This window comes from Bubalus bubalis, chromosome 6, assembly GCF_019923935.1.
Source record: "Bubalus bubalis isolate 160015118507 breed Murrah chromosome 6, NDDB_SH_1, whole genome shotgun sequence".
In the NCBI taxonomy this organism is placed as follows: Eukaryota; Metazoa; Chordata; class Mammalia; order Artiodactyla; family Bovidae; genus Bubalus; species Bubalus bubalis.
The window spans coordinates 10,287,746-10,311,483 of NC_059162.1; the positions used below are offsets into that span (position 1 = coordinate 10,287,746).

Sequence of the window (23,738 nt, forward strand, 5' to 3'; positions counted from 1 at the left end):
GCACCACAGCTACAGAGCCCATGTGCTTCAACTGCTGAAGTCCAAGTGCCTAGAGCCTGTGCTCTGCAACAAGAGAAGCCACCACAATGAGAAGCCCGTGCACTGCAACTAAAGAGTAGCCCCAACTGATGCAACTAGAGAAAGCCTGCCCACAGCAATGAAGATGCGGAGCATTAAAAATAAAAGGTCATCTCATTTTTATCAGCATGTAGCTGTAGGAGGACAGGCTTGAGACATGGGGAGAGGTCAGGATAAGCACAAAGACACAGAGTGAAGTTCTGCAGAGGTTCCTCTGGCTGTGTGAGCGAGCTCACATTAGTGTTACTAGACCATTTAGGAAAAAAATAAACACCTTCCTACTCATGTCTGTGAGAGAAAGAAGGGGATACAACAATTTTCACCTAAAATGTCAACAGGAGAAATCATAATTTCAGTCATGTATTCAATAACCTCTAGTCTTTCCTTCCCATGATCTCTCCATTCACACTTTCCCTACCACATAGACTTATGTACCCTGACCTTCTAACCTACCTGAGCAAAGGCTTCTGGGAGAGTGGAAACAGAGACCCATAGCAGCAGCTATGTTCTTGGCCTGGGGCTGTTAGAGAAGCAGGGGTGACCAGCATGAGTGTAGCAGACAACCCAGTGGTTGGTTATCTAGCCGGCTTCTGACTCACCTACATAGAGATTCTCATACTCAGACCTCAGGCTGTTCAGGGTTTATATTCACCTCTGGGTGGGTGGGGGGATGGAGAGCACCAATAATGTGTGAGTGATTTTCCAGGCCTGCCCCCTGGTGCTGATGGTCAGAGCTGCTGGTGGGGAAGGGAGGGCTGGAAAATCAATGCGAGCTACTTATTAGATACAGAGGACAGCCAGAGCTCCACTCCACTGTGACCCAGATTCTGTGCTGGGAGAGAGTGTTGTGGAGCTGTGGTATTATGGGTGAGATAAGAGGCCACACTGGCCACATCAGAAGGGCCTGATTCCACTCTCCAAGGGCCCCTTTGCTGATGGCCCTGTATTCTGCTGGGAGTTCCTGAGCCATGTGGGTGGAAGGGGAGTCTGCCTGAACTCAGGCCTCTCATGAGCTGTGGATGCAGGGACTTCTTTTCCTCTTACTCTACTGTGAAGCAGTCTATTTGTGGGGTATTCTGGGATTCTGGTTTCTGCTGTAGCCACAGAATCCACCTCTCTGTTACTAATTCAGTATGACATGCCAGCACTTTGCTACAGAGATTCAGAGCAATGGGGGACACCACCTCTGGTTTCTAAAGAATTGTCATGAGACAACTTTCATCTTTCCCTTTTCCTTTCCCCTTTCTCCTTATGACTTGACCTCCCAGACCCTTATTCACCATCTTCAGGTGTCAGAATCTGACAGCTTTGTTCCCTTCTGCCCCAAGCCTGTCAAGGTGAGGTTCAGTGTCTGTATGTGGTGATACTGCCTTCACATCCATTCAAGCGTACATTTACTAAACACATTTTTAAAAAAAAATGTAAACACAATTTTAATGAACATCTCTCATGTGCCATGCAGTATTTAAGTTTTGCAGATAAGAGAGTGGCTTTTTTGCTGGGCTATATCCAGTAACCTCGATTTCTTTTGTATTGGAGTTATAACCATCAAGTGTTGGATTTAACTCAACCTTGCTCTCCCCTCCATATTTCAAACTGAAGTTGTTTATGCATAGATATTATTCCATCTATTCCACTTTAAATCCCGTTCAACTGTTCTACATCTTATTTTGGTTCTTCTCCTCCTGACCACTCCCCTTTTGTTTTGGTCAGTACTTCATGTCCTTTACTTCATCTTACCTTCCAGCCTCATTGTCCTGATTCAGTAATTGCCTTCCAGAATCTCTTTTTCTTCTCTTCTAATCCTGAAAGCTGGCCAGACCCTAATTGTCACTTCCTGGAAGCAGTTTTCCACAATGTCATTCTTCTGATAACCTTGGTTAGGTTCAGTGGTGGAGTTGGGCTTAGGTTAACTTTTGCATCTTGAATGAAACACAGACTCATTTTTTCTGGGATCTAGAACCATTTACAGTTCTTTTCCAATCTATTGGTCTTGTCTTACTTCCTTCACAAATTCTATTGTCTACTCAAAGTCTTCTACTTTTGAATATATGCCCTGAGTCTCCCCTTTAAATTCTTTGATGCATTCTCTTCTCTGTAATCGAAGTAGCTTTCAGACATATCTGTTTCTCAAAACCCCAGTTCTTAAGAGTCTATCTTATATGCCATTTGCCTCATGAAGTCTTTCCTGATCTCCTGACAGATGGGATATTTCCATCTTCTGAATGCCATAGTGATGAAGGAAAATGATTTTGGAATTGGACAAATATGGACTCCAAGCAGAGCACTCTCATTTTCTAAATTTGGAAACCCAAGCAAACACTGAAACTGTTGGAACATTTAACTCCTCGTATGTGTACAGTAATGTAAGTTGCCACCCTTTGTGAGGTTTTAGTGGCCAGCAGGTACACAGTGCTTTTTACAGAGTAAGTTCTTGAAAGTCATTATTATGGCATTTTCTGTTATTACAGTATTATCTCACAGTATAGTTATTTGTATATTCCTCTAACCACCCTTACAAAATCTTACAAATTATTCTATTTTATCCTTATCTCTGAGATCCCACATGCGATCTAGCACTTTGCTTCATAAATATCTTAGGGGCTCATTAGGTATTTGTTGAATTATAATGTTAATATAAATTTGTGGAATTACAATAAGTGAAGAGACAAGGGAAAAGATAGAAATTGGAGATATTGCTGTGAACGCATGATTTTCACCGTGTGTGTGTGTGTGTGTGTGTGTGTGTTTATTTGCGTTGCATGTTCCCAAGCTGTTTCCAATGCAAGGGCCTGAAAGCAGATCCCAAACTTCCTTTCTACATGCTGCATATCAGTAAAAAGAACCAGTAATGCTTGGACAAATGGTTAATTCTAGGTCTGAGGCAGAGAAACACAGAGTCTGGACTTTTATTTTTAAAACCAGAAAGGAAGGAAATGATCAAAGAATAATATGAACGTGTCAAAAGGACACCAAAGTCAGCTTGAAGGTGATTCCGCTGAGCAAACTGAAAATAACTGAAGAATCATTTTGATATTTGGCAAAACTAATACAATTATGTAAAGTTTAAAAATAAAATAAAATTAAAAAAAATAACTGAAGAATCAATATAAATTGTCAAAATAATTATAATATATCGAATAAACAAGGTAAACAATGAATCATAAAATGATATATATAAATAATTGATAAAGAACAGGAAAAGATATTGATCAAACAATTATCAAAATTACCTCCCTGAAAAATAGTTTATTAATTTAAAGAGAAAGAGTACTTCAAAGTAGAGAATCTTGACTTATGCCACTTTAAGCAATCCAACTGGGTATCATTAGAAGTGGGATAACTCAGAACCATGTGCCTCTTGATAGCATGCAGTGAAAAAACACAACATCACTTCTGTCTTGCCAAAGATCCATAACCTGTTTCTAATCATGAGAAGACATTAGACAAATTAAACTTCAGAGGCTTTTAATAAAATACTCGACTTGTAATCTTTGGAAATACCCAAGTTATGAAAGACAAGGGATTGCTGAGAGACTGTTCTAAACTAAAGAAGATTAACAAAACATGCCAATAAACACAAAGCTTGATTCTGAGCTGGATTTATGTTTGGGACACCTGGCAAAACACTGAATGGGATCTGAGGATTAGAAGATAGTGAGTGAGTCGGTGTTACTTTCCTGATTGGGGTGATGGCTTTGTGGTACGTAGGTGAATGTCCTTGTTTGTAGGGACTTCCAAAGGATTTAAAGGTGATGAGCCCTGTCTCAAAAACTTACTCTAATGGTTCAAGAAAAAGTTCTTTGTATTGCCCTTTCAACTTTTCTGTAAATTTGAGGAGGGGGAAGGAATTTAAAGAGAAAGTGGTACTTAGTCTTGCCTGGGAAGATAGTTGAGCAGCAGTAAAAAGGAAAGTAAGAGAAATTATTTGGGACATGGGAAAAATGGGGATGAATCTTTGTAGATTTTCTAGATGGACATGAGCATTGGGTGATCATTAACTCAGGAGATTGGCTTCTTTGGGAAATAATGTTCTTGATTAGGTGGAAGGAGAAGAGGTAAGGTTGAGGGGCTCTAATTCTCCTTCTGCTCTTTCTTTTCTAAAATAAGTTATTCTTTCTCAGGCCCTTGGGCAAAAGCATTACTGGGTTAGGAAGAATTGGAAGGGGTACGATATTTTACGTTTTGGAAGGGGAAGCATTGGTATTGTGATATGCAGAACTGAAATCTGGGTCTAATTTCTGTTTCCTGCCAGTAAGTGTTGAGATGAGTGACAGTGGTTCTTGACTCCGTGTCTTTGTAATTTCATTGTGCTGTGTGATAGAATTTCCTTTTTCTTAGAAAACTTTCAAAGGAGTATTTAAGGCTGTAGGGGCATGATGTATCCAACCTACTCTCAACTCCTTTAGAGTTAGATTTAGATAAGGCAGATGGGGCAAAATAGAAACAATTGGTGAATCCAGGAAAGAGTATGTAGGAGTTCCCTGTAGTGTACTTGCAACTTTTCTATAAGTTTGAAATCTTGTTAAAAACCTCAAGTGTCGGGTGAATGGGAATCAGTAATGGTATTGCCTTTGTCAGACCTGAGAGACACTTAAGCTAGGAGGGAGCAGAGACGTTGGAGATTGTTGTTGTTTAGTCTCTAAGTCATGTCTGACTCTTTTGTGATCCCAAGGACTGTAGCCCACCAGGCTCCTCTGTCCATGGAATTCTCCAGGCAAGAATATTGCAGTGGGTTGCCATTTCCTCCTCCAGGGGATCTTTCCAAACCAGGGATTGAACCCACATCTCCTGCATGGCAGGTGGATTCTTCTCCACTGATCCACCAGGGAAGCCCAATGTCGGAGATAACTGAGGATTAACTAAAGAATTTATGAATGTGCTTCAGATAACTTCTAAAGTCAAGGATTATGCAAATTATCAAGGTCACTGTAAACTCTGTAAACATTGTAAAAGGAGAGACCAGAGGTTACTGGATTTGAAACAATATAGAACAGGATTTAGGGCTATTAAAGAATTCCTTATTCTGACTTCCATTGAAATGCTCTGAAGGTTTGAGAACATATAACTGGATAGAAACAGGTGTCAGAGTTAACATGACTGCTTGATTATGATCCTGGCATTTGAGTGTATTAAATTGGAGGTGTACATATCTAGTCTGATAGAATGACCTTATACCATAAGGTATAAGGATGAAGTAAAAGTACATTAAAGCCTTTACACCATTTTGTAACTTCCATGTAGGGAAGGGAGGAATAAGCATAGATCAAGTGGAAAAATTAAAACATTATTTGCTGCAGTCTTGGAAGAATCTTGAAGGATGCTCAGGGGAAAGGGATTTGGATCAGTCCAGGGGAGTGGGCATTGGGCAAAGATAGGGAGCCATGGATGGCTCAGCAGGTAAAGAATCCACTTGTAATGCAGAAGACAGGAGACCATGGGTTCAGTCCCCTGGAGGAGGAAATGGAAATGCACTCAGTATTCTTGCCTGCAAAATCCCATGGACAGAGGGACCTGGCGGGCTACAGTCCATGGGGACGCAGAGTTGGACACAACTTAGCAAGTAAACAGTAACGATAAAAGGGAACTCTGGATGCCAGGAGCATGACATATTTGTTGGAAAGTCTCCCAGAAGGAGTCTAACTGCTAATACTCAGGCTAAGAAAATCTGTCTTGCTAAAATGGAAATGGAATTTATTAACAAATGAGTGTCCTTGGGAAATACTGTTTATGTACTTAAGTGCCCTGTCTTGGAAGCACTATAGAGGCTAATCTCCCATCTTCTAAAGTCCACGATAGGGGCAGAGACACCATCTGAGAGGATGGCTTCAGGATCACAAATCACCAACCACTTGGAAAAAATGAAGTCTTCTTTTTAATAAGATCCCTTGACATCTGTCTGGAATCTGACTCTACTCGTTCTCTTGAGACACTCGGGAAGTTCTGAGGAAAAGAGACCCTGGAGAACTGGGCTAGTCAACATGGCTTTTCCTTGGAGATTCTTCTCATGATGTCTGAGTTTATAGGTTTTCCTTCTCCTCCTCCTACAGACATAACTTTCAGGGCCAGTGTGCATGTCATGTACCTCTTTTTCTCTAAGCTCCAGTCCAATCTAGAGAGAGAGAAAGTGATTGTAAGATTATAAAGCCCTGAAGAAGCACCAGGGTTTTTTGCTTTTGTAGATGCTTTCAGATTAAGTTTGTAATGTGCTTGGGTTACCTGTATGTGTGTCTTAACTTAAGCAAGATCTAGTCCCTTGTGCTCCTGCATCCTTTTTGGGCCAGGATCTGGAGTTCTGCGATGGGAAGCTGCAAAGACATGACAACTGGGCTCATGTCTTAAAAAAAAAGGAAAGCACGGTCTGGCAGATTCTTTCCCATCCTATGGTCAAGTGTTTTTCTTTCTTTGGCTTCTTCAGATAGCTATAATAATCATAGATTTTTAAAGAGTCCCTGGCATCTTGAAATTTGTGTTTCAAGGTCTCTGGAGAGGTCATAGAATTTTTGTTTTTTTTGAAGAATAATTGACATGTAATATTTTTTGTGAGGTTAGCCAAGTTGCATGTTTTAAGTTCCTTCTCACTTCCTAACAGGTTCACTCCAATTTAAATAACATACATGATTTGTTGTAAGTATCAATACATTCCGTAATAGTTTGTTTTCTTGTAAATGCAGTTCTCTTTGCATCTTCAAGCTTTTTTCTCTTTTTCTATTTGGAATGTAATCTTCCTGATTAAAACACTTGCTATTCTATCTTTTCATTATATTCTGCTGTTTCAACGTTCTTATTTTCCCAAGAGGATAATCTAGAAATAATTTCTCTCTGTCTTTCTCATCTTCCATTGTCTCACACTGTTTTCTTCTTTTTTTTTGTTGACTTTTAAAAAATACTTGGATAGTTTCTTCCTATCATAGAGCCATACCAAGAAAAATTTTAAATGGTTTGCCCAAGACCACATGATTTTTGGTTTTCTTTTTTTTTGGCCACCCCGTGTTGCATGTGGGATCTTAGTTCCCCAACAAGGGATTGAACCCAGGCCCCCTGCAATGGCAGAGTCTTTACGACTGGGCCATCACTGAAGTCCCCAGGACCACGTGTTACGACATTAACAGATTGCACATCAGGTTCTGACTCCCCAGGTCCCGGCCAATTCCCATGCTTCTTACATCACAGTGAGCCCCTAAAGAGCTGTGGATCTAGCAGTGACAGATTTGCAGGCATAGAATCTTATTTTTGGCCAAATGAGAATCTTTTTAAGAATCAACTTAGATGAGGTATATTACATTACATCCTATTGTACTATATAATGTTATACAATGTGATAAACACCATGTTTACTGTAAATAATGTAACAAAATGCACCAATATAGGCATACATTTTGGTGAATTTTGATAACTTTATGTGACTGTAATTACCATCATAATCATGAACATTCCCTTCATCCCTAAAAGTTCCCTAGTGTTCTTTTACAGTCAATTCCCTAACAATTCTGGTAACCACCTCTTGCTTTATTGCAAGTGTAGATTAAAATTATATTTTCTAGCGTGCCCTATAAATGGAATCACATTGTATCCACTCTTTTGTGTCCGACTTCTTTGGTTTAATATAATGCTTGATAGCATCAGTCATGTTGTTTGTATTAGTAATCTGTTCCTTTTATTGCTGAGCCATATTTCATTGTATAGATACACCATAAAAGTTTCAGTGGTTTTCAGTTTTTGGCTTTTAGGAATAAGGCTTCTAGGATATTCATGTTCGCTTCTCTATATGGACATCAGTTTTAATTTCTCTTGTGTAAATACTTAGGAAAAATATTGAATCATGGAGTAAGTATGTATTTATTTTTCTAAAAATATGCCAAACTGTTTTACAAATTGGTTGTACTGTTTTATAAGACCGCCATCAATATTTGAGAGTTCCAATTCTTTTGCTTCCCTGACAACATTAGGGGTTGTCAAGTTGTTAATTTTAGCCATTTGAGTGGGCATGGAGTAGTATCTCATGGTGTTATTTTACATTTCTCTGGTGGCTAATAAGGCTATGATGTTGAGCGTTCTTTCATGTACTTACTCACCATTTGTATATCTTCTTATGTAAAATGTCTATTTAAATATTTTTCCAATTTAAAAAAATGTCTCTTAGTATTGAGCTCTAAGAATTCTTTATACATTTGAATACAAGTTTAGATATGTATATTGTGGATATTTTTTTCCCAGTCTGTGGCTTTCCTTCTCATTTTTCTAACAATGTCTATTGAAGCATAGAAGCTTTATTTTGATGAAGTTCAGTTTGTGATTTTGTCTTTTTATAGTTTATGCTTTTTTATTTTGTGTCTAGGAAATTTTCTCATTCCAAGGTCATGATTTTCTCACATATTTTCATCTAGAATTTTTGTTTTAACTTTTATGTCTTTGATTTACTTTGATTTTTTTGTATATGGCACGAGGTAAGATTTGAGGTTCATTTTTTCTGTCTAGCTATCCAATTGTCTGTAACAGCAACATTTATTGATAATACTATTATTAAGATATTTAAAACCTTTGTAAAAAAATTAATTGACCATATATATGTGGATCATTTTTGATCTATGTTTTGTTCCACTGAGCTGTATGTCTATCCTTATACCAGTACTATGCTGCCTCGATTACTGTAGTCTTCAATTGCAATAGTGTAAGTTTTTAAACTTTTTTTTGGAAATTGCTTTGGCTTTTGTAGTTCTTTGCATTTCCATATATGTTTTAGAATGGGAATAGGTTTTATTTCCTGACTAGAGGATTTGGTACCCTAGTCTTATGAGGGTCATTGTGAATCCAGACATTGGGAGATACAATAGGGAAGGGAAAGGGAAGTCGCTCAGTCGTGTCCGACTCTTCGCGACCCCATGGACTGCAGCCTACAAGGCTCCTCCGTCCGTGGGATTTTCCAGGCAAGAGTACTGGAGTGGGGTGCCATCGCCTTCTCCGATGAATGAGTCTACCTATTTGTAAAAATGTGACTGATGAAAACAGTACAGTCACTAGGTTATCACACTGTGCGAGTTCAGTTGTCAAGAGGGAACAACTCAAAGGACATCACACAATCTATAAACCAGCTGGAAGGAGCCATTCCGACTTTGCCCTGCCGAATCCTTCCTGGGCGATGATTAGACAAGTCCTCATAGATGATATACTGTGTGCAGAAGTGCTGATCAGAATCAGCTTTGGCATGGTACGCGACTGTATTGATGGTTTGAGTCATGTCACTGTCTGGCTTGGCCTTTCTAATGACAATCTGATCCCCACCAGCAGCGACAAGCTTAATAAGGTTGTCCTTTGGATGGTGTTTGAAGGTTCCCCCAAAATAGAAGTAACATCCATCAAACAGCTTTGGCAACAGCTGTTCTCTGTTGATCCTGCTTTTCTGTGGTCCTTCAGGAATTTCATACTTTTCTTCCTGTTCACATTCTTTGCTTTGTAGACATGCTTTCACCCATTCAAATTTTAGGATCCAGCATCCACTGAGAATTCCAAGCATACATTTCAGGGTGCTTTGAACTGTATCACCAGGAACAATGACATGAGTTACTGTACTGTCAAACTCAGCACATTTTTTAGCCTTAAGAATCGTTGCAAGGGAGAGACAATAGATACTATTTAAGAAAGAATTCCATTGAATGGGATGATGAGGTACATGTGACTCCAAAATACTGACCTTGGTTGACTGGAATAATGGTGAGGTCATCAACAAAGACAGAAGTTAATATGAAGAGTGTTTGTGCTTAGTTGTTCAGTTGTGTCTGCCTCTTTGTGACCCCATGGACTGTAGCCTGCCAGGCTCCTCTGTCTGTGGGATTCTCCAGGCAGAATACTGGAGTGGGTAGCCATTTCCTTCTCCAGGGGATCTTCCCAACCCAGGGATTGAACTCGGGTCTCCTGAATTTGCAGGCAGATTCTTTACCATCTGAGCTACCAGGAAAGCCCAAGATGTAGAGGGTATGTCCCAAATATAAGAGGATAAATGTTTATTACTTTTTGAAAAAGTAAAATGTATTATATAAACAAGACCCATAAGTAGAAGAATTCAGAGGATTCTTTGAGGAAAAGATTGATGATAGAAGTAGGGCTCTGAGAGCAATTAACATAGAAATTATAACTGGAAAAGCTGAGGAGAGTGTGGAAAGAAAAAAGCAAAGGCCAAAGATTGACCAAAGAACAGCATTTCCATTAAGATATAGGTGGAATGAGCAGCTTCATGGGAGAGAACTAAATTAGTGCTGAGAAAAGAGAAAACTAGTGTGGTGTCATGGAAACTAAGGTCAGAGAATGTTTCCAGGAGGCACGGTTTTCAGAAGTGTAAAATGAATCAGAGGGAAAAGAGAAAGAGGAAAAAGGAAAGTCTGACGCTTATAGCAATGGAGACTTCTTTGACATTTGAGAGAACAGTTTTCTAGGAGTGACCATGACGAAACCAACTTTCAGGGAATTATGGCATGTGGGAGAGAAAGTCTATTTCATAATTCTGAATAAGAAAAGAGGGAGAGCAATGGAATGATCATTGTCCACAAAATCAAATGTACATTCTCCACACAGGTTGTGTACTCTGGCTTTTTGGTAGAGGGAACTAGTGCACTCTATTTCTTATAATTATATAAAATTCTGTGTTCACCAAATTTTTAAAAATTGATAAGCCAATTCAGATCCCAGCAGCCGGCAGACTCCTTTCTCCTCCTCCTTTCAACTCTGATGCTTACATTCCCTGTTCACAGCTTGAATTGTCCTCCCCCTTTCTTACTATAGTGGAAACTAAACCATGTTCTCCCAATTACTTGTCTCTCTTCCCGACTTCATTCTTAAAAAGGACTACTGAGGTCAGCAAAAAAGATCACTGTGGCAGGACTCAGTGAAAAATTTCAGTGGAGAAATCACAGCACAAATTGTCCTGCAGTTCTCTGAGGGTGTGATGACATGTTTGGACCACATTCTTTCTCTGAATTGAGGTTTCTAGATTCGAAACTCAACCAAAATACTTTGTAAAAGTTATTGGTGGCCCTGTCACCAGATCCAGAGCCTTTGATCAGTGATGACTGATCAAAGTTCATCTTTCAGATTACTTCCTTCTGCTATGTCATTGCCCCTCAAAACTTTCATCTTTATCGTTTTCTTGACCTGCACTTCATTAGTAAGCCTCTTGTTCCTGGAGTTTGTTTTAAGTGGTAGACCTCATTACTGTTCAGGACACAGGGCATCTCTCTTTCCCGGCTCTCTCTTCCCTTTCCCAACATCAGTGCTGTGAGCATTTGTTCAGAAGTCTCCATGCGTAGGGCAAGTTTGCACTTGATGATTGTGTTTACATGTATAAACCCCACAGAGGCAACCAGAGTTTTCTCTTTCTATTCAGGGGTCATTACATGAGCTTTCTGGTCACAAAGGGGGAACTGTGCTCACTCAATTCAGCTATCATTGTCCCTTACTACGAAGTCAAGTTGCTGATGGGAATTTTCCCCGTGATGACTGCCTCTCTCTGTTGCTTTAGGACACTGATATAGCAGAATGCAGAGAAAGAACTTCACAGAAGTGGCAGAATTCATCTTCTTGGGATTCTCCATTTTTGGAAATCACCAGATAACCCTCTTTGTGGTTTTCCTCATCACCTACATTTTCACTCTGACTGGGAACATCATTGTTATCACAGTCATCTGCATTGACCGTCACCTCCACACTCCCATGTACTTCTTTCTGAGCATGCTGTCTAGCTCCGAGACGGTGTACACACTGGTCATCATCCCACGAATGCTTTCTGGTCTCATTTTTTATAACCAGCCTATATCTTTGGGAAGCTGTGCAACTCAGATGTTCTTTTTTGCCTTCTTGGCCGCTAATAATTGCTTCTTGCTCACAGTAATGGGCTATGACCGTTATGTGGCCATCTGCAAGCCCCTGAGGTACACAGTCTTCATGAACAAAGGAGTGTGTGGTAGGTTAGTCTGTGGGTCCTTTGGCACTGGCCTTGTTATGGCAGTTCTCCATGTAACGGCCATGTTCAACTTGCCCTTCTGTGGCACCGTGGTGGACCACTTCTTCTGTGACATTTACCCAGTCATGAAACTTTCTTGTATTGATACCACTATCAATGAGATCATCAATTATGGTGTAAGTTCATTTGTGATTATTGTGCCTGTTGTCCTGGTCTTCATTTCTTACATCCTCATTATCTCTTCCATCCTTAAGATACCCTCAGTCGAGGGCCGCAAGAAGACCTTTGCCACGTGTGCCTCTCACCTCACTGTGGTCGTTGTCCACTACGGCTGTGCCGCCATTGCCTACCTCAAGCCCAAATCAGAAAATGCAATAGAAAAAGATCTTCTTCTCTCTGTGACCTACACCATCATCACTCCCCTGCTGAGCCCTGTTGTTTATAGTCTTAGGAACAAGGAGGTCAAGGATGCCCTGTATAGAGCTGTGGGCAGAATCAGTTCATAACAGATTGAATTGTTTTGTCAGGAGATCTTTGGCTCAGTGTAATGTGTCTACTCACAAACATGCCATGACACACAAGTTCATCAAGTACAATGTGTGTGGAGAATAATGTCAAAGAGTTGAAATGCTTTTCTTTCTCATGCTCTAGGGGCAAAGCAGAAAGCAAGGTTTTTGCTCTGATGAATTTTGTTACCAGATACAAGAATCATTCCAAGCCAGAGTAAGACTACTTGTTTCTGTGCCTGAGGAGTTCTGTTTGGAGACCTCTTTTGGCCTTCATTTTACCTGGCCCCTCTCAGGCAGTCAGACCCTTGATGTAGTCTGGTAAGAAGATGTGAGAAGAGGCAGCTGGAACAGATGTGGAAGAGGTCTTAGGAAATGAAGCAGCAGAGACAGCCCAAGGACGGCTTTCATTCTCAGAAGCTGAATCACTTGCCCTGTGGCAGTCATTTCAGAAAGGGTTTTCTTAACTCCTGCTGACTGAAAAATGAAGAGCCTCAGAAAAGAGTAGCACTTCTTTTTTTTTTTTTTTTTACAAGAGAGAAGTAGGTTTTATTAATCTAAAGGCTCTTTTTTGCCAAAATAAAATATAAGCATTTACAAATTTCATAAAAGTACTCTACTGTATTAAAAATGAGGATATAATAACACAGAGAAAGGACATTAAAAATATAGTAACCAAGAGAGTATTGATAGAAAGACAGAAAAACATTAATGGCACAAACTAGAGTCCAGAAAGAAACCTCTACCTATATGGTTAACTGTTTGTTTTCTTTTTTTTAAGAAACAAAGGCAATTCAGTGGAGAATGGAAAGTGTTTTATCAATTCATGCTGGAACAACTGGATGTTGTTGTTCCATAACTGTGTAAAAACATCAGTTATGATCCACCTCTTGCAGTTTATACAAAATTGACCCAAAAATATGGTAGAATTAAATGTAAAATCTACAATTACAAAACTTTTAAGAGAAAATATTTGTGCCTTTATGTTAGGCAAAGGTTTCTTTTTTGTATGAAACCAAATGCATAGTTCATAAAAGATAAAAAAGATAAATAACCTCATCAAAATTAAGAATTTCTACCCCTCAGAACATACTACTAAGATGAGAAGACAACAACCTAGAAAAAATTTGCATTTCACAAATGTGAAAAGGGATTGGGTCTGGAATATATAAAGAGCACTCAAAAAAAAAAAAAGCACTCAAAAGAAAGCAAGCAAACCAAGTTATAAATGGACCACAGATTTGAACAGATATTTCACTGAAGATTAATTAATGGCAAACAAGTACATGAGAACATGTTCAATATTAGCTATTAGGGAAATGCAGATTAAAATCACAATGAGCTATCACCACACATATTAGCATATGCAAAATTAAAAGTAATGATGACAAACATTATGATATGGAATAAATTTTGTGAAGGATATTGTTTTTAGGCATGTCAAGGTATCAGTCAGTTCAGTTCAGTTGCTCAATCATGTCTGATTCTTTGTGACCCCACAGACTGCAGCTTGCCAGGCTTCCCTCTCCATCACCAACTCCTGGAACTTGCTCAAACTCATGTCCATCGAATCAGTGATGTCATCCAACAGTCTCATCCTCTGTTGTCCCTTTCTCCTCTTGCCTTCAAACTTTCCCAGCATCATGATCTTTTCCGATGAGTCATTTCTTTGCATCAGGTGGCCAAAGTATTCATCTTCAGCATCAGTCCTTCCAGTGAATATTCAGGACTGATTTCCCTTAGGATTGACTGGTTTGAAATCCTTGCAGTCCAAGGGACTCTCAAGAGTCTTCTCCAACACCACAGCTCAAAAGCATCACTTCTTTGGCACTCAGCTTTCCTTATGGTTCAACTCTCACATCCATACATGACTAGTGAAAAAACCATAGCTTTGACTAGATGGACCTTTGCTGGCAAAGTAATGTCTCTGCTTTTTAATATGCTGTCTATGTTGGTCATAGCTTTTCTTCCAAGGAACAAGTGTCTTTAATTTCATGGTTGCAGTCACAATCTGCAGTGATTTTGGAGCTCCAAAAAATGAAGTCTCCCATTGTTTCCACTGTTTCTCCATCTATTTGCCATGAAATGATGGGACTGGATGCCATGATCTTAGTTTTTTGAATGTTGAGTTTAAGCCAGCTTTTTCACTCTCCTCTATCACTTTCATCAAGAGGCTAATATGTTAATATGAAAATATACTTGGAAGTAATAAGGTCAATGCATTAGAAATATCTTTCACATATAATTATACATAATTATATATTCAATTGATTGATTTTTATTATAACAACTTAAACATCCTGTTAGTATCATGAAGAATAGTTGTCACAGATAAAGAATAATTGAAACAGTAGTAACTGATTGCTGAATAATGACTTCATTCTCATCTTGTCACTTGTTATTATCCATCCATGTTAGTTCCTTGGCTCTTATGCATTTCTATGTGTCTCTCTTCCTTATTCAAAATTAAAGCAAAAATCTCTGTTGTTCCCTAGAGGCTAAACTGGGAGAGAACATATTGGTGGCTGTTCTCTGTAACTGTACTTTTATCCAGATGCACTTTTTATAAAGAGTCTTCTCTATTCAACCTATGGAAGCTTTTCAGATTTCATACTTCTATTTAGTAGCTGAAGTGGCATTGAAGCAGTTGGCTTAGATATTGGCTGTTCTGATTCCAAAGTCTAAGGCAAATGCCATTGGAATTCACTTTTCTCAGAAAATAGTGCAGATTTCATCTTTATCTCAATACTAATGTATAGAAAAATCAGCATATTTGTGCTACATTATTTTATATCCTCAGTGATTAAGGTTGTAAGAATTTTTTTGTGTGCATCTTATTACTAGTTTATCTCTGCTCTGAGGCAGAGCTGCGAGATATGAATAAACATTGATATGGACACGTGTGTTTTTGTACACTCCTATTGTGATTTCATCCCCAGGTCACTTCCTGTCCCTTACTTTCCAGCTTAATTTCTCTGTTCTGAACTATACAAATAATACTATTGCATCTTCTGTATGACTGTAATTTACCTTCTGTTCCATAGGTCTCAATGTGAGGAGATCAGCAGGGCTGGGGTTCCTTGTTCATTGTCCTTTGTGGCAGGCTGTCATAGTTGGGTGACATCATAGCTGACATTAGAGTCTCGATGGTAACCATCACTGGTGTCCCTCTAGAATAGGTTTCTCAACCTGAGTTTCATAGTGCCTTCAGGAGTAGTGTTTATAAGGGCTTCAGGGGACTTTTGAACTTTATGGAATTATTTAGTAAATTTTGTGCTCAAGTGTGAATCTGCCTTTTCTATCATATTCTCAAAGAATTTTCTCTGATATATTTCTTCCCTCTAATCCTAACAGAGACATACTGCAGAATCCAACTTCCCTCTTTTATAGACCGTTTGCTTCCATAATTTTCTTAAACTCTTTTAGAGAAGCATTCCTTAACCCCGTTTATTTTTGTCTATGTGGGCACTGCTATTTTTCATTAAGCTGGGGAAATGGAACATTTAAGTGGTTCTCACCTGGGAGACTGAGGGGTAATGGAGGGTAGATAGATAATCTGAAGGCACATGCGGTTATATTGAGAGGCTTGCAGTTCAAGATGGTGGAGTAGAAGGACCTGCGCTTGTCTCCTCTGAGAGCACCAAAATTACAACTAGCTGTTGAATAACCACTGACAGGAGGACACTGGAACCCACCAAAAAAAGGTACCACACCTCCAAAGACAAAGAAGAGGTCACAGTGAGATGACAGGAGGGGTGCAGTCATGATAAAATCAAATCCCATACCCGCTGGGTGGGTGACTGACAGACTGAAGAATAATGAAACCAAAGAAGTTCTCCCACTATTGTGAAGGTTCTGAACCCCACATCAGTCTTCCCAGCCTAGGGATCCAGCAAAGGGACTGGGAATCCTAAGGGAATCTGGCCTTGAGGGCCAGCAGGATTTGATTATATACCTTCTGAAGGACTGGGGGAACAGAGACACCAGCCTTGGAGGGCACAGACAAAATTTTGCATGAACCAAGACTCAGAGGAGAGAAGCAAAGATCCCACAGGAGACTGAACCAAAACCACCTCCTACTGTTGGAGGGCCTCCTGTGGAGGCATGGGTTGGCAGGAGCTCACCACAGGGATGGGGGCACTGGAAGTTCCCCCTTGGCATAAACCCTTTTAGAGTTTGCCATTAATCCTACTATGAAGCCCATAGACCCCAGGGCTGGGCCACCTCAGGCCAAACTGCTAGAGGGAGGCAATGCAACCCATCAGCAGATAATTGGACCAAATCTTCACTGAACAAGGCCCTGCCCACCAAAGCAAGACCTAGTTTGTCCCCTCACCATTCCCTCCCATCAAGAAGCTTTCACAAGCCTCGTATCTTCATCCATCAGAGGGCAGACAGAAAAAGCAAGAAGCAGGGCAACTTCACAGCAGTTAAAACAAAAACCATATTACAGAAAGTTAATCATGATGAAAAAGCAGAAAGTTATGTCCCAGATGAAGGGACAAGATAAAATCCCAGAAAAGCAACTAAATGAAGTGGAGATAGCAACCTTCCAGAAAAAGAATTCAGAATAATAATAGTGAATATGATCCAGGATTTTGGGAAAAGAACGGAGGCAAAGATTGAGAAGATGCAAGAAATGTTTACCAAAGACTTATAAGAACTAAAGCACAAACAGAGATGAATAATACATTAGAAGAAATCCATAGGAGAATAATTGAGGCAGAAGAACAGATAAATGACCTGGAGGACAGAATGGTGGAAATCACTGCCACAGAATAGAATATAGAAAAAAGAATGAAAAGAAATAAAGACAGCCTAAGAGACTTCTGAGACAACATTAAACTCATCAACATTCACATTATAGGGGCCCCAGAAGGAGAAGAGAGAGAAAAAGGACCTGAGAAAAATTTGAAGAGCTAATAATAGCTGAAAACTTCCCTAACATGGGAAAGGAAATAGTCAACCAAGCCCAGGAAGCACAGAGAGTCCCAAGCAGGATAAATCCAAGGAGGAAACACATAGTAATCAAACTGACAAAAATTAAAGACAGAGATAAAATATTAAAAGCAACAAGAGAAAAATGACAAATAACATACAAGGGAACTCTCAACAGGCCATCAGCTGATTTCTCAACAGAAACTCTACAAGCCAGAAGGGAAGGGTGTGGTATATTTAAAATGATGAAAGGGAAGAAACAGCAACCAAAAATACTCGACCAAGCAAGACTCTCCTTCAGATTTGATAGAGAAATCAAGAACTTTCCAGACAAAGGTTAGAATTCAACAACACCAAACCAGCTTTTCAACAAATTCTAAAGGAACTTCTCTAGGCAGGAAACACAAGAAAAGGAAAAGATCTACAGAAAATATACTCCTAACAAGAAAACTGTAATAGAATCACACATATTGATAATTACCTTAAGTGTAAATGGATTAAATGCACCAACCAAAAGACATAGTCTGACTGGGTAAATGAGAACATGTGCATATATGCATTTCCACTTACCACCTCACTCTGCTTGACTGCCCCCCCAATTGTATGTAATTATTTTATATTGTTAATCATGTTTGCATTATAGCTTGCAATTATAATGATCTTTTATTTTTTGGCTATTGACTGTGAAAACTGATAAACATCTTTTGTTATTGTGATTATGTAACTTTTACTCGATACCAATGTATCATGATTGGTCAACAGAAAAGTAATAGAGATCTACATCACCAAAACTGCCATTTAATGAAAAATCTGTAATCACTTTTTAAAAATCCAAATGTATATCAGAATTATCTTGAAATTCTTTGAAAAGTAAAAATGACCAGGTATCGCTTTTTTTTTTCCCCCTCCAGAGCTCCAGATTCATTTCTAATTAGCAGTCATATTTAAAAACAATTGGACTATATGATGATCTTTTACTTTTATCTGGTTTGTTTCAGTTTTTCTACTTCATATTCAGTTTATGTTCTCTAATTTCTCTATCTCTTCTCTTTTTTTAATGTTCTTTCTCAAGCCTTTATCAAGTGTGTAGTAGAAAAGCTTTTTTTTTTTAAATACATATGTATATAAATATGTATAATATATAATTTTTAGAAAACAGAAAGTTTACCTAACTAAAAAAAATTATGACATTTTGATTCCACTTGTTTGACTTAGTATGAATAGAATGCTAGATTTATAATTTAAAAATAGATATGCAACAAGCAACAAAGATTTACCATATAGCATAGGGGACTATAGTCAATATCTTATAATAACTTATGATGGAAAATAGTTTCACTATGCATATTTGTATAACTGAATCACCTTGCTGTGCACCTGAAACATTGTAAGTCAACTATACTGCAATAAAGTATATGTGTGTGTATATATATATATATATATATATACATATATATATAAAAGAAGGCACATGTGGTCTTCTTTTTTAAAAAATGTTTATTTAAATAAAATTTAATTGGAACATAGTTGCTTTATAGTGTTGTGTTAGTTTCTGCTGTACAGCAAAGTGAATCAGTTATACACATACATATGTCTACTCTTTTTTAGATTTCCTTCCCATTTAGGTCACCACACATCACTGAGTAGGGTTCCTTGTGCTATATAACAGGTTCTTATCAGTTATCTATTTTATAATAGTAGTGTATATATTTTGACACACTTTACAAAATTGTAGTAAAATCTTGTCATTTAAAGTTTACATATAACAAAAACTACCTACATATGTGTCCACATATAACTTGGATAAAAGTAGCAAATTTTAAGACCTAAAAAAATGTGGACACACACATAGGTATATAGTATGTAGGTATGTATATAGATCAATGTATATACAGATATGGAGAAATATGTAGATAGTAGAGATACAGGTAGTTTTTGTTATACTTGTGATCTTCTTTATTGAGGGTTTTCTGGCTTTCTTTCCTCCCATCCCTTCCATTCTCTTAAGTGTTGAAACATCATTCCTGCCCCTCCTCAACACACCTCACAGATGAGTGAATTGCCCATTAGCATTCATTGTTTACACACTTTGCATGGACTTAGACTCACTGGAGGAAGCCACTTCTACAGTAGAAGTGCAGCAAATGGTACAAGAGTATGTATGCCCGTGTGGTCCCAGGTCCTTCTAGTAGGATGACTCAGGAACAGTGAATCATGTATGAGTGTGTGCATGTGTGTTTCCACATTTTTTTAGGTCTTAAAATTTGCTACTTTTATCCAAGTTATATGTGCACACATATGTAGGTAGTTTTTGTTATATGTAACCTTTAAATGACAAGATTTTACTAAAATTTTATAATCAATTCATAATACATTGGAGAAGGAAATGGCAACCCACTCCAGTGTTCTTGCCTGGAGAATCCCAGGGATGGGGGAGCCTGGTGGGCTGCCGTCTATGGGGTTGCACAGAGTCGGACACGACTGAAGTGACTTAGCAGCTTATCAGCATAATACTTAGATTGCTGGTAATGTGGGGGCTGTCTTGATTATCTTCTTCTGTTATAATTTTCCAACATTTCACTCTACATATGTTTCTTCCTCTTGGGTCTCTTGTGCATTGCAAAACCTCTCTTGTTTCAGCACTTCTTTTGTTTAGCTTTTCTGCTCATCAGAAAAGTAACTGTAATGTCATATATTTATTCAGTCTCTGTGCATTTCTCAAGCACTGTGTACTGAGCAGTTAAGTAGTTCTGGGTCTATAATACTGGGCAATGCAGGATTCTATTTCTAGTTCTTCACAGTCCAATGGGAAGACAGAGAAAATAAGAAAAATACCAAAACTTGTTACAGGCATACATATAGGATTGTTGTTTGGGGTCAGGAGTGTTGTACAAAAAAAAAAGAGAACTGATCAGAATCTATTTAGAAGGTCAGAAAATAATTCAGAGAGATGATATTTAATTAACTTTCTGTGGTGCTAGGTCAACTGAAGTCTGGGAGGGATTAGGGAGGACAATAAAGGGAAAGAAAAGAGCCTGAGCAGAGACATATAGCCTGAAAAAGCTAGAAGTACTAGCAGGTGAGTATTATTCATTCCTATATGCCCATTGCCATGCTGATTATTAGCCTGACAAATAATAGTTGCTTAATATACTTTTGGAAATATGCATATATTGAATGTGTGAGCAAATATTTAGTATAAGTTCTTATCCAGGGACTTCCAGTTTTGTTTTGATAGAGATAGCCTATTATATTCCCTCTATCTCCTATAAATACTTCCCTCACCTACGATAAACAGAAAAAACAGAGTAGAAGTGACAATCTTGGGAGCATACTTGAAATTACTTCTCCCCGTTGCAGCATTGCCTATAATCAGGTCTCATTTGCTCCATAAACTCGGTTGACATTCATATATTTTTGTTAATTCGTCATTTAAAATTGGACTGGGGGGAAAAATCCTTCTTTTGAAGGAATCTGGGTTAATACTGGGTTGATGTCTTAGCCGTACCAGAAAAATAACAAACTTAAACCCTATAGCTTGATAGCTTGACGTGTAAAATCAAGAGTTAAAATATTTTTAATACTTAACTTTGAGGGGGAAAAGAAAAAGTGAACCAGACTCTGACACATCTTAAATGTTCTGAAATAGGATTTTCACAATGTTGACTTTGTAGCTTCTCTAGAGAAAAACCAGTTTCACCCGATATCCTTTAACACTCCCCACTTGCAGTGCATGATGGATTAAAGAAAATTGTTGTAGTACTACCAACAATAGGTAGAATAAAACACGTTCTTAATAAGTATAAATGTTTCCAAGAGGAGAGAGGAGGGAGGTAGGCAGGAGGGATAAAGTGAAGCCAAATTAAGACAGGTAGTATGTTGCACACAATTTTTAAAAATGCATATTTAAAGCACACAAGATCCCAGATCAGTTTTGATGCTGCTGCTGAAGTATTTACACACTTGGAATTGTGTGTGTATGTGAGTGAGTGTGCACATATATTTTTGTGAGGGGAGAGAACATTTGGGAGTTTTAGATGTGATGAATGCCATAGTCAAAGGTAATAATGCTTCATTTGAATTATTTTATAACTATCTCTAATATTTATGTAGCTCTTTACATTCACAAAAGTCTTTCACATTCACGATCTCACTTGATTCCAACACCACTCCTGTAAGATAAATATTACTACCTCAGTTTCAGATAAATACACCGGAGGAAGATTAAGGCATGTTCCTAAGGGTGCATACACCATTAGAGATAAAAGTTGGATTAAAAAAGAGGTGAGCCTCAGTTATCAATCTATCAATCTTAAATTCCATGTTCTTTCTTTATTCATACGTACACACACACACACACACACTTTTATCAGGCAATAAATAAGGTATGATGAATGAGTAAACTTTGTTTTACATGCTAGAGCTTCATTTCAGCTAGTATTGCTGACTCTTCCTGAAATGTTCTGATTTCTTTTCTTGCCTTTGTAAATAAGGTATACTGAACCTCATTAATATATTTCTTTAAATGTTTACCATAAGCATTTAAATTTACCTTGTATTGTGGTTCACTAATACCTTCAGCTGAAACTAAGCTTATATTAGCATCTTTGTTTCTGAGTTAAATGACCCACATACACATTACCATATGTAAAATAGATAGCCAGTGGGAATTTTCTATGTGACGAAGGGAGATCATACTAGTACTCTGTGACAACCTAGAGGGGCAGGATGGGGTGGGAGGTGGGGAAGGAGGTTCAAGAGGGACATATGTATACTTTTGGCTGATTTATGTGGATATATGGCAGAAATCAACACAATACTGTAAAGCAGTTATCCTTCAATTAAAAATAAATAAAATTTTAAAAGACTCACATATTCCAGTGTTTTGTGAATTTTGTGTTAGCATCATATGATTTATGAACTTCTAAATGATTCTGTTTGTTGCATCAACAAATATGACATGAATATCCACTCTGAGTATCAGTTAGGCATTAGCTGAAGAGACTAGACATGAGCCCTTCTCTTAAGTCTTCCTTCTTCTTAAGCCTTCATTCTTTTAAGGCTTCCCTGATAGCTCATTTGGTAAAGAATCCACCTGTGATACAGGAGACCCCAGTTTGATTCCTGGGTCAGGAAGATCCACTGGAGAAGGGATAGGTACCCACTCCAGTATTCTTGGGCTTCCCTTGCGGCTCAGCTGGTAAAGAATTCACCTACAATGTGGGACACCTGGGTTTGATCCCTGGGTTGGGAAGATCCTTTGGAGAAGGGAAAGGCTACTCACTCCAGTATTCTGGCCTGGAGAATTCCATGGACAGTATAGTCCATGGGGTTGCCAGGAGTCAGACATGACTGATCAACTTTCACTTAACTTTGCTTCTCTTAAGTAACTCACAATATTCTTGCAACCTGTCTTAATACAGTGCGATTAGTGCTATACACACTAGAACCTCAGAGAAGAAAATGGCCTAACTTAGCTGGTGACGTCATCTTCTCATGTATTGTTTGGGCCAAGTCAAGGTGAATGCATTTGGCAAGTCAAAACACTGTGCTACAGGGAGATTTACTGACAGTTGTGCCAACTCAAAGATAGCAAGTTCACCAAGATTAATGAATCCAAGAATTTCTATAATGTATCTTCCATAATGTCCAGCATACAATTAAATGATCAACATTGAAATAAACAGAAAAATATGACTCCATGATTAAGAGAAAAATAGTCTATAGAAGTCAACTTTAAGATGGCCCAAATTAGTAGTCAGGTGCTTAAAAAAAAGGCAGTATATACATAGATACAAAGATTTATAGGAAAATATGCTCTTCATGAACAAACAGATGTGGAATCTCAGTAAAGAAATGAAAACTGTAATAAGAACTTATAGAACAGAAAGTTAAAATATTTGAAGTGAAAAATTTACTAATTTGCTCAGCAGCAAACTGGAGTTGGTAAAAGAAAAGATTGGTTAACTTGAAGGTCAGATTCAATAATTTCTACTGATCTAAGAACAGAAAAAAGAAAAATCTCAATGATTTATGCACAATATAAGAAGCCTAATTTCCAAGTGATTGGAGTCTCAAATAGAGAACAGAATGTGTCACAAAATATCTGGAGATGCATTGGCCAAATTAATGAGAAATATAGAGATCCAAGAATCTCAGTGAATCTCAAGCAGGATAAATAAAAAGAACACCAAATCTAAGTACATCAGAGGTGAATCTTTAAAACCAAAGATAAATAAATCTTGATAGTCACCAGTAAAAGT

General features: G+C 38.3%; 2 protein-coding genes across 2 annotated transcripts; one reads left to right on the forward strand and one right to left on the reverse strand.

The window, feature by feature from the left end:
- Positions 1-8,931: 8,931 nt before the first annotated feature.
- Positions 8,932-9,685, reverse strand: LOC102388897 (BRCA1-associated RING domain protein 1-like). The gene has a single exon (XM_044945463.1). The coding sequence runs from the start codon at positions 9,590-9,592 to the stop codon at positions 9,119-9,121; it is 474 nt and encodes a 157-aa protein (XP_044801398.1). The 5' UTR covers positions 9,593-9,685; the 3' UTR covers positions 8,932-9,118.
- A 1,922-nt stretch (positions 9,686-11,607) lies between these two features.
- On the forward strand, positions 11,608-12,537 carry LOC102407340 (olfactory receptor 10J5). The gene has a single exon (XM_006061014.3). The coding sequence runs from the start codon at positions 11,608-11,610 to the stop codon at positions 12,535-12,537; it is 930 nt and encodes a 309-aa protein (XP_006061076.2).
- The last annotated feature ends 11,201 nt before the right edge of the window (positions 12,538-23,738 follow it).